Source organism: Armigeres subalbatus, chromosome 2 (assembly GCF_024139115.2).
Source record: "Armigeres subalbatus isolate Guangzhou_Male chromosome 2, GZ_Asu_2, whole genome shotgun sequence".
Lineage (NCBI taxonomy): Eukaryota > Metazoa > Arthropoda > Insecta > Diptera > Culicidae > Armigeres > Armigeres subalbatus.
This window is the reverse complement of record NC_085140.1, coordinates 371,731,629-371,750,389: the sequence shown is the minus strand read 5'-3', so window position 1 is coordinate 371,750,389 and position 18,761 is coordinate 371,731,629. Positions and strand designations below refer to the sequence as shown.

Below are 18,761 nucleotides of genomic sequence, written 5' to 3'. Positions count from 1 at the left end.
AGCCACTCGTCGTTTACTGTTGCTAGAGCATCCTTTACAATAAGGTTAAAAGTGTGTGCTCCACACTTAATCGACTCAATGCAACCTTCGCTACTTGAAATAATATCATCCACCTTGGTAATGAGATTATCAATATCGTTATCATCTTCCATCAGTTTTCTTCCATATTCTTCATCAATTTCGTAGTCCACTTCTCCATTAATAAAGTCTGCATTTAGTAATTTGTCTTCAGAAATACTTCCCAGAAAATTCAACTGTGACAACTCTTGCTGGTTTCGAAGGATTTCTGTGCATTTGACTCATATTTTTGCCGTTGTCGGTAGTTGCGGCATAAACGTTTTGATATCCAGCTTAAAACGATCCAGAACATCGTTAATTCGCTGTTTTCAAGTTTTCCCCTGTCTGTCGCTCAGTCATGTCTTCAATCGACAAAATCCTCGACATAAGTTTTCCACGCTGGATAAATTGTGCTGTAATACCTAGTATTTTCCTGTTATGCCGACAAGCTCCATCAAACTTAAGACAGAACAACGTTCCCTTATTTCTTCGGAAATTATCTCTCGGACATGCTCCGCCACGTGCTGAATCATCAGAACAATAGCATCAGCATTCCTAAAGCTTTTGCCAGGATCCCTGCTGTCTTTTTAAAGCCGGAGCTGTCGAAAACGTTAAACGCTACTCCTTGAATTGCGGCAACTTCAACCAATCCAGATAGAAACTCCGCTTCATCCACTTCGAGCGAAATTGTTTTCATTTTCTTCGCCTTAGGAGAATCATCTCTGTCCTGTGCCGTGGAAGGTTTGTATTTATCAATACCAACCGTTTTAGACACATCCGGATGATAAATTGCAATGTGCCGTTTCAAACTGTTCGAGGCACCTTTCAGACGACTATTGCACTTATCAATTGTACATTTGTAAAGCCCTTCATCTTCATCATACAAGAAAAAAGTATTCTTGACGTCAATCTTTTTTTCGACATTATGATGCAAAACCTAACAGTAGAATGAATATATTAACACTAATACATTTGTTTTGTACTAGCTTTTAAGAACAGTTTAATCTAAATAAAAAATATGTTGTTAAGGGATTTCAAGAAATATTTTTTATGAATCAGGTAGTTACAGATGCACGCACACATACATACACAAATACACCGACACAATTTCATACTCCCACACTTACACAGGCCAACATGCATTTCATTCTGAAAAATGAAAGTGATATCGGTGCAAGCCTCTGTATTGCGAATATGTGTCAACAGTAGTACAAAAACCGAGAGCAGCACGAATAACAGTATGAATGAATGGATGCAGCATAAAGTCACAATCGTTGCACATATCATATGGCGGCTGCGCTTTCAACATATACGGAAACGGTTCGGCACTTCATCTCATAGGTCCCATTACCATCCCATCGAAAACAGAGCAATGAAAAGGAATTTGATTTGTTTTTATTTTATTTTTGTGATTTTTTTTCAGCAGTGAGCACGCATGTTAGCAAAAATAAGCGACAAGATTGGTGCTGCATTTTTCTGTTTTGCGATGAGATGAATATATGTTCAATGAGATGGAAATGGAACAGTTCCCCTAATTCCGCTAAACAATTTCTGCAGCTTAACATTATGAAGAAATCAGTCGAAGTTACGAAAACATTACGACCATGATTTTGCAAATCATTTATTAAGGAATTACCCCTATATGTTTCACTTACCGGTGAAAACCAATTTCTCAATAATCACTAAAATCTCAAAAATCACTAAAAAGGTGCAAAACAACGAAATCCTTTCTCTTAATTATAATATTGAACAAAGTCACGTCAACAGCACGTCAGTGAAGAACAGCGGACAAAAACGAATACGCCAGAAACATACTTGTGTACTGTACATAAGTACAAAATGCTACTCGAACGTCTGTTCGGGTACAGAAATACATTCGTGCGTATCTGTATAAACACGAAGTGTGGGTACGAACAGAGTGCATGTACAGCTGTACTCAGCGTGTTTGCTGTTCATTTGGGAAGACTGCTTTCTTCCTTATTTCTTTCTTCTTCCTTCTGTCTTTCTTCCATCCTTTTTGCTTCATTCTTCCTACTTTCTACTTTTTTCCTTCTTGTTTCTTCTTTTATTCATTATCTCCTCTCTCTTTCTTTTTCTTTCTTCCTTCTTTCTTCTTGCTTCCTGTTTTTCTGACTTCTTTTTTACTTTCTTCCTTTTATTTTGCCTTACTTGCTTCTCTCTTCCGTTCATCTTCTTTCTTCTTTCTTTCTTCCCTCTTCCTTTCTTCTCTCTTTCTTCCTTCTTCCTTCCTTCTTTCTCTATCTATCTTCCTATCTTCTTTCTTCTTTTTCCTTTTTCTTTTTTCTTTCTTTCTTTATTATTCCTTATTTCTTCTTTTTTCATTCCATGTTACTTGCTTCTTGCTTCTTTTTCGCTTCCTTGTGTCTTCTCTTCTTTTTTCTTCTTTTTCCTTTATTTTTTCTTTCTTCCATCTTCATTCTTTATTCCTACTTCTTTCTTTTTGGTTCTTTTTTGAGTTCTTCTTCTTTTTCTGTTCTTTTTCTTTCATCCTTTCTTTTTCTTACTGTATATTTTTCATTCCTCCTTCTTTCCACCTTTTCACTTGTCATCTTTATCTCACTTCTTACTTCTCCCTTCGTTACTTCTCACATCACACTTCTCACTTGTCACTTTTTATTTCTCATTTCTTCCTTTTTACTTCTCACTTCTCATTTCTCACTACTAACTACTCACTTCTCACTTCTCATTTCTCACTTATCAATTCTAACTTCTCACTTCTCAATTTCCACTTCTCACTTCACATTTATCTATGCTCATTACTCCCTTCTCACATCTTACTTTTCACTACTCATTTGTTGTGCTTTTGTCTTTTCGACCTTTTGACCTTCGACGTTATGACTCATATTCGACCTTTTGACTTTTCGACCTTTTGTGCATTCGACCTTTTGTCCTTTCGACTTTTTGACCCTTCGACCTTTTGTCCTTTCGATCTTTTGACCATTGACCTTTTGACCTTCGACCTTTTGACCTTCGACCTTTGACACAGATTCGGCACAGTGGGTTGCTGAAATCTGCTACATTTATCTCATCCTGTAGAAAACAGTTCATGCAAATCAGTTCAATCTTCTGGTAAAGTAACGAAATTCCATTTTTTAACATCCGGTAATCGGTGTGAATAATTTTATTTAATATTTCAAATGGATCTCTTATGCAATGACGAGACCAAAATAAACAATAAAGATTGTTTGAACGCAAATAAATCGTGTTTAGTTTTTCTGAAAAAAAAAAAACAATAATCATATAGAGAATATTTAAAAAGTTATGTACAAAATATTTTCTGGCCCGCCAGCAACTGTGGATTTCAAAAATTTGCCCGTGGCTTGAAAAGCTTGGGCAGGCTTGATCTAATATGTCGTTTTCAGTGGTACAAAAACAACATATCACACATTTTCATCACGATTTCATTGAAGTAGTGGAATTAAATAAAACCATAAAAAAAAGCATACTCATCTCCGGTGAATGAGTACTTCAGATCAAAACTGTTCTTCGAGCAAAATATTGCTATACTCAGCCGGCTAATCTGACCTTGAGATAATTCTCATGGGGCGATATTTTTTGGAATGAAATATCCTTCCTATACTTCCGTGTGGGGAAAATAATTGCAAGCTCACGAATTGATGATAAGTTGCTAGTCAGGAGTCGCTCTTTTGAAAATCGACGCAATATTTTCGAAGAACTGCAAACTTGGGAGCTGTAGTTTTTCGCATCATTCCATGAGAAACTAGCAAGTTTGCTGTAAAGTAATGTGCGTAATGTTCCCTCCACATTTATTTAGTGCAAGGTACATGAAGGCTTCAGTTTATGGAAAGCTTTTCCTTCTAAGTAACACCAGGAATTATGGTGCAAGCTGCAATCATCTTTATATGTCATCTTATGTTCTTAATTGGGTGGTAAGTTCTTCGGCTTGAATATGAGAATAAATTAACAGTTTAGTGCATATTTGCCATTCCTCTACGGTTTGACGGGTTTATAACTGCACTTCACTTATTGTGTTTTGAGATAAATAAGATCTGCTGAATGAAAACTTGGGCAGAAAAATGAGTTAACATCGGTTGGCCCTTGGTGCGATTTAGCAGAACCCCGGCCATATAGGAGTTGAAATTTTCAAAAATCCATTTATTAACAAATATTTATTACTATTTAGCAAAATTTTCCTATTTAGCAACGCTATCATAGCTAACAAGTGTCGAAGGTAAACTTTTCAGTTCAACTTGTTTGCCCCAAATAACGAAACAAAATCACGAACAGATCTAGCACCAACGTCATTCTCGATGTATGACCATATCCGCTTCTACATAATAGCACAAACCAAACATTTCCAAATCAAATCCAGATAGGACCAGTACTCGGCGTGATCGCACGAATACCTGTGTTGCATTCCATGGACAACATCTGCCAAAACACCGCACCGAGCGCGAGCCTTGCAGGACGCTCGTGAGAATAGCTTTCTCTTATTGTGCAAAGTGCAGCGATCATACAGTGGAGCGCTGCTAATGTAAAATTTGCAACTCATTGCTCTCAGCGGATCACTTCAAAGGTGCTGCAATGGGTGCTTCGATGCAAGAAGCTGACTGTGGTGCAATTGCAACGTTACTCTCCTGTATCGTGAACCATCGCACGGTGAAACACAATCCTAATAAAGTCGGACAAAAATGTGGTTGGATGTGTTCCGTTCATTTGAATTGAGAATAATGCAAATGAAGCATTTGCAAACAATTGCATTTTTAATGTCAGTCACAGATTACCATCTTCGTCATTGAAGAATCGTTTAAATACTCAAAACAAATCTCAATATGCTCAAATAAACGAGTCCTAATATTCTTAGAAGTATCCTTATATTGTCAAAGCAAATTTTGAACTCTACAGGCATGCTAGCTTAAAACAAAAAAATAATAAAAATTAAATCAATACATTTTAGTAAAAGTCACAATAAAAAATCATCCGCACGCAGTGTGCACCGTAGCAGATGATTCACTCGCTGCAGGTTCATCGCTTCACGCTCGCCAAGTCTCGCGGGTGCACGATCGCTCGTCGCCGTCGCTCCGCGTGGTTTGTTTTTCGCACGCGCGAAACTCACGCGCAGAAGCGCCGGCGCGCACGTCGCGACATTCGTGCTCGCTCTCTTGGCTCTCCGCAGAAATCCGCGCCGACCGCGCCGCATCGCGGGATTTGTTTGGATTTTACTTTCGGCAATCGACGACGTCGTCGGCGTCATCATCGCATTTGATTCCGTTAAAGCTCCCCAGAAGTGCTCCACCGGAGATCAGTCGCACAGGAGACGTCGCAGCGTGAACACGCAAATTAGTGGCGATCATCGACGATCGCCATCTGCTCCACCCCCATCCCCGTTTGTGGATCTTCTTTGGTTGTGAGTTTCGAGATTTGGGTTTTGGAGGGGTCCGAGTAAGGGTTTTTTTTCTCATGGTGTGTTAAATGCCGTCCGAATTTGTACACTCCCACGTGGACCAAGGGAAACTTTGAGAGTGTATGCATTTTCGGTAAGAGAAGAAGACTCTCGTAAAGAAAGGAGAACGTATTGCAAGAAAAACGGTCAGCTGGACGCAGTTTTCCCTTCAGTTTACCGCGATTAGTGAAATCGAGTGGATCCCGGTGTGGATCGGGGCTTTCGGGTGCTTGTGGCAAAAGATGTTTGACATGTATGCAAAGCTACGACAAAACCGGCCTTCGTGTGATTAATCTCTGTGAATGGGTGGGAGTGCGCGAATTATACGAAGAAGACAAGTGAAGCAAACAACGTGTTCGAATGGTGGTCTTCAACTTCTTCCCATAATGAGGTTGATTTATGACCAGATTCGCAACACAATTTGTTTGGAACAAAGGAAGCAGTACCACTCTTTTGCCAATTGTGCTTGTTTGATGAACAGTGACCATCTTGCAAGACAATACCGTCTCGAACAGCTATTGTGACTCGTGGGGAAAAATTAATTTTTCATTTTCAATTTTCTTCAATTCATAGGATTTTTCGCTGAGAGGAGAAAGTGATTAATTGAATTTATTAGTGAGGAAGGAAGTGAAACGATCAGTTCAAGTGGTAAACATACGTACGTACATTCGATTCGCCCCAGCAGAGAGCGGTGATCGATTTGAGTAACAGTGCAATCGGAAGGACGGAAAAGAAGTGCATTCGAGCAGAGGAATAACACCGCTCAAGATGACGAAGTGGAGGAGCGCACAGCTGCTTAGTTTAAGGTAAGCCCGAGCCCAACGACGGCGATAGGAAGTTTATGTTGTAACAACGATACTAGCCGTACCGGAGATGAGATGTGGTTTATACGTAACCTGAAGGACTGGTTTGAGCGGATTCGTTTGATATCTGATTTCTATCATGGGCATCGGTTAGCGAGTCGAACGCTATGAAGAATGCGATTTATGATTTATTTTTGTGAGTAGAACCGGAAGATGTCAAAAGATCACAATCACTTGATTTGATTTGAGATGTATTTGGATTTCAAAGTCTATGAGTGTTATTATATAAACTCCCGTAAAATGTTTTAATGGGCCTACCATACAGAACATCATCTGTCTGGTCAGTCAATATTTGGTCAGTCAATATTTGGTCAATCAATATTTGTTTTTTTTTAAATTCCCAGAATATATTTAGGAACTTCTTCCGTCAGTTTCTTTAAGAAATTTCTTTGTAAATTCCTGTGGAACTCCTGGAGGAATTTGTTTAAGCTTTTCAGATGAAATTCTTTAAGAAATAAACAAAGAAATTTTCCTTGGAATCCCTTGAGAAATTTTCGATGGAACTCATGAAAGAATTTCCAAAATAACCCCAAAGGGATTTTGTAAGAATAATATTTTGAGAATTTCTTTGAATATACCGGGAGGAATTCCCAAAGAATCTACTCAGCATCTGGAGGAAATTTCCATAAAATTTTTATAGGAATTTCCGAATGAGTTCCTGGAGGGATCTCCGAAGTTGTTCCTTGAGGAACTTCCGATAGGTTTCTTGGAAGAGTTTACAAATCAATTCTCGAGGGAATTTCATAAGCAACTTCTGGAGGAATTTTCGAAAGAATTCATGAAGTTATTCTCGAAGTAATTCCGAGAGGAATTTCCGAAGAAATAATTTTGAAAAAGAATTTTTGAAAATATTTTTAAAGAGTTCCCAGAGCAATACTCCTACTCCAAGGTACTCCTCAAAGAATTTCTAGATAAATTTCCGTGGCAATTCATAAGGGATGTAAATAATAACTATTTGGAGAAATTTCTGATGAAATTATTGAAAAAAAAATTGAAAAGAAAAGCCTAGGGAAATGTCCAAAGGAATTGCGGGAAGACGTTAGAATTGAACACATGGATAAGTTTCATAAGGAATTCTAGGGGGTATCTCAAAAGGAGTGCTTTAAGGAATTTCCGAAATAATTTCGATGCAGTTCACAAGGTCACTCCATGAGGAAATTCCGAAAGAGTTCTCAACGGAATTTCCGAGAAAATTCCTGGGGGAAGTAGATAAGCAACATTAAGAACTCGTAAGAAATTGCGATGGAATTTTTGGAGAAACATTCGACGTAACTTCTTCCTGATGACCTTCCGAAAGAAATACTGGATGAATTTTAGAGGCAATCCCTGAGGTAACATGGAACATCTGGGGAAATTTGTAAAGGAATTCAAATATGTTTTTCAATAATATTTAAATGACTTCCTGGAAGAGTTTCTAAAGGAGTTTTTAGAGGAATTTAAATACCTTCTTGAGATACTTCTAAAAGAATTCCTAAAGGGATTTTCCTGGCAAGTTCCTGAGGGAAAAAATAAACACCATCTGGAGATATTACTGATGAGATTATTGAAGAAATTCCAGAAGTATTGTTCAAAAAAATTTCCAAATAAAATTCTGGAAAACTTTACGAAGGAGTCCTGGGATGTGTTTCCTAACAAATTCTAGGAGGTATTTCTCTAGTAATTTCATGAGAAATTCCCGAAAAAAAACTTGAAGAATTTTCGAAGAAATTTCCGAAGTAATTCCTTGAGGTACTTCCGAAAAAAAAATCTGGAGGAATTTCTTAGGCAATTTCTGAGAGGAATTCATAACCAACATTTGGGAGAATTTCCGAATAAATTCATATAGGAATTTAAAAAAATAATTAATGAATCGCCTGCTTTGAGCGTGCTTACAGCGGCACACTAAGAGTTAACTTTGGTAAATCAGTATGGCGAAAGGCATCTAATGTTTAATATTTCAAAAATAGGCACTTCAATCGAAAAAATATTTGGTAGGCGTAGTAGCGGACACCTTCCTGCATAACTGGTACCAAATAGTTTTTCGTGAAAAGCTCCTACTGTTGAGAAAACCCGCGTTAGATGTCTTTCGCCATACAAATTCCTGGTGGTTAACTCATGCTGGCTATTTTGCGCATATACTATAGCGCCTTGATGTGATAGCGGCGAGTAGCAAATCAGCCACTGCCAATAATTCATTTCCGAAGAAATTCCTGGAAATTTTTTTTAAGAAACTTTCTTAGAATCTTCCGAAAGGATTCCTGGAAAATTTTCAACAAACACTCAATCGAGTCAAGTACGAGACACTGAAGACGGCCTTACAGTTGAGGTTGAAATACGAATCTGTAAGGGAATGAAACGTGGAATTATATGAAATTGTCATCTGGAGAAAATTCCGAAGGAATTCGTAAAGGAATTTTTGGAAGGAATTCGTGAAGGAATTTCTGGATCAATTTCTGAATTTGTATTTAGAACAACAATCTGTTCGACAAAGTTCTAGGACCCTTTAAGTACTGCATGTTAATCAAAACATCCGAACTGCAAATGACTTTTGAAAAAAGTTATAAGGAAATTAGTAATTGCAAAGCCATGACATTTTTTTGACATTTCCCATCACTGGTTGGTAAACGGTTTTCCATAAAACTTACTGTTTTTATAGTAATTTTTATGCAAACTCACGTGCACGTGCTCACTGCAACTCACGGCACTCTTACGTGCAACTGCACGTGCTCACTCGAATAACATCCAAATTGAGGAGGAAATGAAAATTTAGGAGGATTTCCAAAATGTCAAATACAATCGTTTAAGCATCGGCAAAAAAGTTAAAATTTGAATCAGTCTAGTGAGCATAGATCCAGCAAATAGTGAGTGAAAATCCGGAAGATTAAGACTCAAAAGTCTTTTTTTTTATTCTTTATTACCGAGACTTCGTTTCGGTTCGTCAGGAAATTCTTCTTAGTTCTTGGTTTTACTTCTCCTTAGTTCAATTTTCTTTCAAATTCCTCTGGAAAATTGTTCGGAATTTCCAAATAAAATTGATTGAATTTTCCATAGGGAATCATTGGGAATTACCGCGGAAAATTCTTTTCATTTTCCCTGGGAAGTTTTTCGGAATTTCCACAAAAAAAATTAAAAATTTCCGAAATTTCCATAGAAAACTCGTCGAAGTCTCTCTGGAAATTGTCCAAAATGTGGGTTTAAACGGGAATTGATTTTCAATTTTTCACAGAAAACTTTTTATGAAACTAAATTGTTTTGTTGAAACTAATTATTGTTTAGAAATTTTTCGGATATCCCACGGGAATTTGTCGAAAAGGAGATGGGTCAGACATTGTCGACCAGCTTGGTCAAAAGGAATTTTCGGTCAAATTACATTTTCAACCAAACGACCATTTCGGTCAAACTAATAACCTATTCGGCAGAATGAAATTTTCGGCTGTATGCCCATTTCGACCAAATGAGTTTTCGGCCGAACGGTTTGTTAGGCCAAATGACGTGTTCGGCCAAACAACTATCGACCTTGTGGCTCTTAAAAGGAGGCTTCCGAGCCTCTTAAAAGGAGGCTTCCGAGCCTCTTGAAAGGAAGCTTCCAAGCCTCTTGAAAGGAAGCTTCCGAGCCTCTTGAAAGGAAGCTTCCGAGCCTCTTGAAAGGAGGCTTCCGGGCCTCTTGAAAGGAGGCTTCCGAGCCTCTTTAAAGGAGGCTTCCGAGACTCTTGAAAGGAGGCTTCCGAGCCTCTTGAAAGGAGGCTTCCGAGCCTCTTGAAAGGAGGCTTCGAGGCATCTTGAAAGGAGGCTTCCGAGCCTCTTGAAAGGAGGCTGGAGCCTCTTGAAGGAGGCTTCCAGGCCTCTTGAAAGGAGGCTTGAGCCTCTTGAAAGGAGGCTTCCAGGCCTCTTGAAGGAGGCTTCCAGGCCTCTTGAAGGAGGCTTGAAAGGAGGCTTCCAGGCCTCTTGAAAGGAGGCTTGAGCCTCTTGAAGGAGGCTTCCAGGCCTCTTGAAGGAGGCTTCTGAGCCTCTTGAAAGGAGGCTTCCAGGCCCTCTTGAAAGGAGGCTTGGGCCTCTTGAAAGGAGGCTTCCAGGCCTCTTGAAAGGAGGCCCGGGCCTCTTGAAAGGAGGCTTCCAGGCCTCTTGAAAGGAGGCTTCCGGGCCTCTTGAAAGGAGGCTTCCAGGCCTCTTGAAGGAGGCTTCCAGGCCTCTTGAAAGGGGAGGCCTGAGCCTCTTGAAAGGAGGCTTCTGAGCCTCTTGAAAGGAGGCTTCCAGGCCTCTTGAAAGGAGGCTTCCGGGCCTCTTGAAGGAGGCTTCCGGGCCTCTTGAAAGGGAGGCCCAGGCCTCTTGAAGGGGCTGAGCCTCTTGAAAGGAGGCTGCCAGGCCTCTTGAAAGGAGGCTGCCGGGCCTCTTGAAAGGAGGCTGCCAGGCCTCTTGAAGGAGGCTGCCGAGCCTCTTGAAGGAGGCTGCCGGGCCTCTTGAAAGGAGGCTGCCGAGGCCTCTTGAAAGGAGGCTGCCAGGCCTCTTGAAAGGAGGCTGCCAGGCCTCTTGAAGGAGGCTGCCGAGCCTCTTGAAAGGAGGCTGCCAGGCCTCTTGAAGGAGGCTGCTGAGGCCTCTTGAAAGGAGGCTGCCAGGCCTCTTGAAAGGAGGCTGCCGAGCCTCTTGAAAGGAGGCTGCCGGGCCTCTTGAAGGAGGCTGCCGAGGCCTCTTGAAGGAGGCTGCCGAGGCCTCTTGAAGGAGGCTGCCAGGCCTCTTGAAGGCTGCCAGGCCTCTTGAAGGAGGCTTCCAGGCCTCTTGAAGGAGGCTGAGCCTCTTGAAGTGAGGCTTCCGGGCCTCTTGAAGGAGGCTTCCAGGCCTCTTGAAGGAGGCTTCCGGGCCTCTTGAAAGGAGGGCTTCCAGGCCTCTTGAAAGGAGGCTGAGCCTCTTGAGAGGAGGCTCTGAGCCTCTTGAAGGAGGCTTGAGCCTCTTGAAGGAGGCTTCCAGGCCTCTTGAAGGAGGCTTCCAGGCCTCTTGAAAGGAGGGTTGCGAGCCTCTTGAAAGGAGGCTTCCGAGCCTCTTGAAAGGAGGCTTCCAGAGGCCTCTTGAAAGGAGGCTTCCAGGCCTCTTGAAAGGAGGCTTTGAGCCTCTTGAAGGAGGCTTCCAGGCCTCTTGAAAGGAGGCTTCTGAGCCTCTTGAAAGGAGGCTTCCAGGCCTCTTGAAGGAGGCTTCCAGGCCTCTTGAAAGGAGGCTTCCAGGCCTCTTGAAGGAGGCTTCCGGGCCTCTTGAAAGGAGGCTTCCAGGCCTCTTGAAGGAGGCTTCCAGGCCTCTTGAAGGAGGCTTCCAGGCCTCTTGAAGGAGGCTTCCAGGCCTCTTGAAGGAGGCTTCCGGGCCTCTTGAAGGAGGCGAGGCCTCTTGAAAAGGAGGCTTCCGAGCCTCTTGAAGGAGGCTTCCAGGCCTCTTGAAGGAGGCTGGGGCCTCTTGAAAGGAGGCTTGAGCCTCTTGAAAGGAGGCTTCTGAGCCTCTTGAAGGAGGCTTCCAGGCCTCTTGAAAGGAGGCTTCCGAGCCTCTTGAAGGAGGCTTGAGCCTCTTGAAAGGAGGCTTCCAGGCCTCTTGAAGGAGGCTGAGCCTCTTGAAAGGAGGCTTCCAGGCCTCTTGAAGGAGGCTTCCGGGCCTCTTGAAAGGAGGCTTCCAGGCCTCTTGAAGGAGGCTTCCAGGCCTCTTGAAAGGAGGCTTGAGGCCTCTTGAAGGAGGCTTCCTGAGCCTCTTGAAAGGAGGCTTCCAGGCCTCTTGAAAGGAGGCTCTGAGCTCTTGAAAGGAGGCTTCCGAGCCTCTTGAAAGGAGGCTTCCAGGCCTCTTGAAGGAGGCTTCCAGGCCCTCTTGAAGGAGGCTTGAGCCTCTTGAAAGGAGGCTTTGAGCCTCTTGAAGGAGGCTTCCAGGCCTCTTGAAGGAGGCTTTGAGCCTCTTGAAAGGAGGCTTCTGAGCCTCTTGAAAGGAGGCTTGAGCCTCTTGAAAGGAGGCTTCCGGGCCTCTTGAAGGAGGCTTGAGCCTCTTGAAGGAGGCTTCCGGGCCTCTTGAAAGGAGGCTGGAGCCTCTTGAAGGAGGCTTCCGGGCCTCTTGAAAGGAGGCTTCCAGGCCTCTTGAAGGAGGCTCTGAGGCCTCTTGAAGGAGGCTTCCGGAGCCTCTTGAAGGAGGCTTCCGGGCCTCTTGAAGGAGGCTTCCGAGCCTCTTGAAAGGAGGCTGAGCCTCTTGAAGGAGGCTTCCAGGCCTCTTGAAGGAGGCTTCCAGGCCTCTTGAAGGAGGCTGGGCCTCTTGAAGGAGGCTTGGGCCTGTTGAAAGGAGGCTTGAGGCCTCTTGAAAGGAGGCTTCCAGGCCTCTTGAAAGGAGGCTTGAGCCTCTTGAAAGGAGGCTTCTGAGGCCTCTTGAAGGAGGCTTCCGGGCCTCTTGAAAGGAGGCTTCCGGGCCTTTTGAAAGAGGCTTCCGAGCCTCTTGGAAAAAGGCTTCCGAGCCTCTTGGAAGGAGGCTTCCGAGCATCTTGAAAGGAGGCTTCCAGGCCTCTTGAAAGGAGGCTTCCGGGCCTCTTGAAGGGAGGCTTTCGGGCCTCTTGAAAGGAGGCTTTCGGGCCTCTTGAAAGGAGGCTTCCAGGCCTCTTGAAGGAGGCTGAGCCTCTTGAAGGAGGCTTCCGGGCCTCTTGAAAGGAGGCTTCCAGGCCTCTTGAAAGGAGGCTTCCTGAGCTGAGCCTCTTGAAAGGAGGCTTCGAGCCTCTTGAAGGAGGCTTCCAGGCCTCTTGAAAGGAGGCTTCCAGGCCTCTTGAAAGGAGGCTTCTGAGCCTCTTGAAGGAGGCTTCCAGGCCTCTGAAAGGAGGCTGAGCCTCTTGAAAGGAGGTTTCCAGCCTCTTGAAAGTAGGCTTCCCAGCTTCTTGAAAGGAGGCTTCCCAGCCTCTTGAAGAGAGGCTTTCCAGCCTCTTGAAAGGAGGCTTCCCAGCCTCTTGAAAGGAGGCTTCCCAGCCTCTTGAAGGAGGCTCTGGCCTCTTGAAGGAGGCTTCCCAGCCTCTTGAAAGGAGGCTGGCCTCTTGAAGGAGGCTTCCCAGCCTCTTGAAAGGAGGCTCTTGCCTCTTGAAAGGAGGCTTCCCAGCTCTCTGAAGGAGGCTTCCCAGCCTCTTGAAAGGAGGCTTCCCAGCCTCTTGAAAGGAGGCTTCCCAGCCTCTTGAAAGGAGGCTTCCTGCCTCTTGAAAGGAGGCTTCCCAGCCTCTTGAAGGAGGCTTCCCAGCCCTCATGAAAGTAGGCTGTCAGGTCTCTTGAAGGAGGCTTCCGGGCCTCTTGAGAAGGAGGCTTCCGGGCCTCTTGAAGGAGGCTTCGAGGCCTCTTGAAGGAGGCTTCCGAGCCTCTTGAAGGAGGCTTCCAGGCCTCTTGAAGGAGGCTTGAGCCTCTTGAAAGGAGGCTTCCAGGCCTCTTGAAAGGAGGCTGGGCCTCTTGAAGGAGGCTTTCGGGCCTTTTAAAAAAGGTTTCTGGGCCTCTTGAAAGGAGGCTTCCGGGCCTCTTGAAAGGAGGCTTCCGAGTCTCTTGAAAGGAGGCTTTCGAGCCTCTTGAAAGGAGGCTTCCGGGCCTCTTGAGAGGAGGCTTCCGGGCCTCTTGAGAGGAGGCTTCCGAGCCTCTTGAAAGGAGGCTTCCGAGCCTCTTGAAAGGAGGCTTCCGAGCCTCTTGAAAGGAGGCTTCCCAGCATCTTGAAAAGGAAGCTTCCCAGCCTCTTGAAAGGAGGCTTCCCAGCCTCTTGAAAGTAGGCTTCCCAGCCTCTTGAATGGAGGCTTCCCAGCCTCTTGAAAGGAGGCTTCCGAGCCTCTTGAAAGTAGGCTTCCGAGCCTTTTGAAAGGAGGCTTCCGAGCCTCTTGAAAGTAGGCTTCCCAGCCTCTTGAAAGGAGGCTTCCGAGCCTCTTGAAAGTAGGCTTCCGAGCCTTTTGAAAGGAGGCTTCCGAGCCTCTTGAAACAATTCCGAGTATCTTGAAAGACCTTCATGTCTCTTAACTGGAGGCTTCCGAACCTTTAGATTCTTGATTTTAGTTCGGAAGCATGTTATTCATTTTTTTTTGTCTCAACAGGTAGCTTACATTGAAGATTTTGAAAATTTGTTCATTTTAGGTTTTGTCCTTTTGGTCTTTTGTCCCACAGCCCTTCATACTTGGGGTGGACAAGATTCAAAGGTCTTTGATTTACTGATCGCTATTGTGCTGAAGAGTCCTTCTCTGTTGTTTGAAAATACATTTTCTAATGTATTTCATCAATTTTTTATTTAGTTTTAGTGACAAAACAAATAGAAAGGATGGAAATGTGTGGGAAAAGGTTTTTTATGTAGTGAATTATAGCTTCAAACAATAATTATATCGAGAGCTGTGACGATTTTCAGGTAGGTGTTTATTGGATGATACCGTTTAGTAAAAGTGAAAAAATTTGCTCCGGCACAATAGTCGTTCGAAATCCATTTTTTTATATAATTGGACCAATTAGAAGTAGTTTAAATGTTTGATTAATATTCAGTATTGTGCGAAACAATTGGGAAATTTAAAAAAATATCCGTCATGAAAATACGGTTTCCAAATAGTATAAACCATTCGTTTCCTGTACAGTGTACCGGGAATCGGTCCATGTGTTGTGATTTACCCTAAAATAAAAGTTTTGGAATTAGAAATTTTAAATCTTTATCAATATGTTTTTATTGGAATTGTAATACATCCGCCATTACGCATTTTTCGTTCAAGGTACCGCTTGCGGAAGCGAAGGTACCCCCCGGGGTACATGTACCCCAGGTTAAGAACCGCTTTTCTGAGACGTCTTATTGGAATTCTCGAAGTTGTTGAAATCGAATGTTGCCGGAATCGAATGTTGCCAAAATCTAATGTGGCCAAGATCGTATGGAGTCTGTATTAAAAACTAGTCATAGGTGCTGATATCGAAAGTCTGCATGGTCAAACAAAACATTTCAGGGGGTCTTGATCATTCTTTTGAATTAGAATAGCTCCGTGGGACATCATTTCGTTATTATAAATATAGGGTGAGACGATATAATGCGCCCACCTGGTCAATACGCCCCCCTTTGATTTCTAGGAAACTATAACTAACTAAGGGTAAACATCAGTTGGTACCTTTAAATATTTGTAAAACCATCATAGTATGTAGATGTGGAAGTATTTTTGCATTACCTCATAGAAATGAAACACTAAAAACTACAGTTTTGATGTAACTTTCAATGTTTGTTTGCTCAACATACTGGAGCGACACTCAGTTGGGCAACAAAATAACTTTTCTGATATTAAATTTCCTTTACCTTCAAAAATGCAACGTTTTTCGAAAATATGTTTCACTGGTTAAAACGTCCAAGTGTAGTCAGGACGATATGCCCTTACCAACTGGACACAAGCGCGGCGAGCTTGCAGCAGTTGCTTTCATATGATATGGAAGCTATTGAAATGTAATTCAAACAAACGGACCTTTGGTGGTTTTTTAATGTCAAGCACATAAGGATTGTAACCTTTTTATTATGGGATAGATAAAATACTAATGAAGGGCTATAAAACGTCTTTGGTTACGGTGGGGCGTTTTGCCCAGGCAATTCTTGAAATTTTTTCACGACTTTCCAAAACGCTTTATTCCGTGTTCTCAGTAATATTTTTAATATGACTACTCACAGACAATGCATTTGCGACTACCAAGTAATACAAAGTTTGCCTTTACCCTATCACATTATTCTCAGAACACCAGCGGTACTCGTTCCACTTAGGCTTGGCTTTACTGTTGAGTTGAAAAAATCCAATCCAAATCCAAATCATTTTAAAATCATAAATAATCATATTTTTGAGAATAGTGTAATGCGTCTGTGGCGCCATCGCATATCTTATGTTTATTATTTAGAGCTTTAAGACCACTACTCAAGGATAGTTTGGATGCTCTAGACCATCGTTTTACCATTACCTACATGTGCAATATTTGTCCACGGCAGCACAGTCAATTTTTAACAACTTTGCTGCAAAAAGCTCCGTTCCATATCTGTCAGTTATTTTGCCAGCGGATTTTTTTCTTGGGTCATATACATCCTTTCCATTTAATGCCTGCCCTCGACAAATGATCAGAATTTTACATATTTAAAAGGACTCATACACATTGTGGGACGTTCATTAGGCGTGAAATAGCAAATTATTACATAGCTACAAAATAGTCTATCATTGCTTTATTCAGTCTTGTGAAATTCTCAGCATCTCTAAAAGTTTTTCCATATTTTACACTACACTGGGTTATAATTAATGGTTAGGAATTTTATACTTCAACGAGATGAAAACACATTTTAATGAAATAGTAACAAGCAGCAGCTGGTTTGCTTAAAATTCTTCTCCTAGATTGAATAAATTATGCAACAATTGCAAGCTGCTGGTTTATTTTTGTATAGGGTAACCGTACCCGCGGTAAGACGCGCGGCTACAAAGCAAGACCATGCTGAGGGTGGCTGGGTTCGATTCCCGGTGCCGGTCTAGGCATTTTTCGGATTGGAAATTGTCTCGACTTCCCTGGGCATAAAGGTATCATCGTGTTAGCCTCATGATATACGAATGCAGGAATGGTAACCTGGTTAAGAAACCTCGCAGTTAATAACTGTGGAAGTGCCTAATGAACACTAAGCTGCGAGGCGGCTCTGTCCCAGTGTGGGGATGTAATGCCAAGAAGAAGAAGAAGAACCGTACCCTTAGTGGAGGTAGCACCAATAGTGGAGGTAGTGGGGTTTCATTGAGATTTATTATATTTATACTGTTTACGATGGTTTCAGTTGATGCGTCGTGCTTTAAATATCTTTTTAAATGCAACTTATCTCAAGATGTCGCTTGAAAAACTATTGAAAACAATGATTTTCCTTAACAAATATGACTCCCTTGCACCTATAGTGGTGCAACTGTACCAACAGTGGCGAGTCTTATAAGAAACCAATGGATAGCACCACTATAGGAACGAAAATTAATTTTTACCGCCACTAAAGGAACAGTGTACCCATAGTGGTGCATGCAATATTTGGTAATTGTTGTTGTTAAATGACATCTATCTCATTTTTGTTAGCAAATTTATTAGTATACCTATTGACTAAGATAATAAGGCAATAAATTTCCCATAATTATCAATTTTTAAAAAATTTTCTTTTGTGTATCTACTAATACCTCCACTATTGGTACCGTTACCCTAACTAGATCCACCAATACGCTACGGCCATGCAATAGTCCGAATCCAGCTCCCACCTCCTCACAACAGCACCAGCCATCAGCGAACAGCAGCGCATGTCGTTTTGGATTGTTGTCGACTGAAGTACATAGCCCGACACCGTGGACGATATTTTATCATCATCTTCTTTTCGAGCCGTCTCATAAAGTGGGCTCAGCACCTTCACAACTGGCAATGCCGATGAATACTTTGTTGTTAAATAGATGCCAGACTGAAGCGGCGACGAAGATTTGCCTCCATGGGAATGGGGGCTCGATGTAATGAAGATTTTTGCCACTTTAGGCTCCACTTTCTGCGCAGCACCAAGCGATAAGGAAGCTACTAAATGCATAGAGCGGCCCCATTGGGAGGATTTTGATGCTTTTTGCGGTGGCAACAGCAGCTGTAACATGCAACAAATTGGCCAGATTAGGTTAAGTTGCGCACGTTATCCATCTATTGTGAGCGCACCAGCGGTACCGAGCCGACACCAAACGAAGGATGGCGCAGATACGTTATGCAATCTAACTGTGGGAAATTGATACATTTCAAATAGACATGATTGAGGGCTTGCACGATTTACGATTCCAATTGCCTATTTCGTGAATTGGGGATTATCAAATGAGCTGATGGTGTAACAGTCGGAAGAAATGTGGAATTAGACACTGCCGCAGACGCTATGTTTACAGCCGATACATAGTTTAGAAAGGCGGTTTATATTCGACCTTTTGACATGGATTAAGAATTTCTATTGATCTTGTTAGGATGTTAAATGACATGAGCCATAATAACGGCCTCGCGTGCCGAAAATTGAATCTCAATCCTCAATATAAAGCGTCTAATGATTCAGTTCAACGTTCAAGGTGAAGTGTTGAAATAATTCCGTGTTCAACATACATAAAAGTAAAGAGCCGCATGTCAAACATGACCAATCGGTGTAGTAACGAAATTGAGCCACAAGCGATTATGGTCGCCAATTTCGCTTATGCTCACAAATCTAGGTGGCTGTTTACACCACATAATAGCGAGCGCAGCCATGTTTTCAGCAAAACACCCCCGTTCGTACTAGGCACACCATGAACACGAGTCTACAAGCATAATTCGAGTAACTCCCAAACAAAAAAACAAATGCTCATGCATTATTAATCAGTTAGGGTAACGTCATCAGCGTCGGCGGCACCATAATAATCGCCAAACCGATCGTGTCTGCCGAAACCACACTCCCAAGATCAGCGGTCGCGTCTAGCTGCT

At 42.6% G+C, this 18,761-nt stretch overlaps 1 protein-coding gene across 3 annotated transcripts in view; it reads left to right on the top strand.

Annotated features, from left to right (window-relative positions):
- The first annotated feature begins 5,335 nt into the window (after nt 1-5,335).
- LOC134213069 (uncharacterized) overlaps nt 5,336-18,761 on the top strand; it is a 158,973-nt gene continuing 145,547 nt past the window's right edge. Inside the window, exons 1-2 of one of the 3 annotated variants that reach the window (XM_062691612.1) lie at nt 5,336-5,446; nt 6,056-6,288. In XM_062691612.1, the coding sequence (XP_062547596.1) occupies nt 6,251-6,288 (38 nt within the window). In that variant the 5' untranslated portion in view covers nt 5,336-5,446; nt 6,056-6,250. Of the gene's footprint in view, nt 5,447-5,593; nt 5,789-6,055; nt 6,289-18,761 lie in introns of those variants that run through there. The other 2 variants (XM_062691613.1, XM_062691611.1) reach the window with 2 other exon arrangements.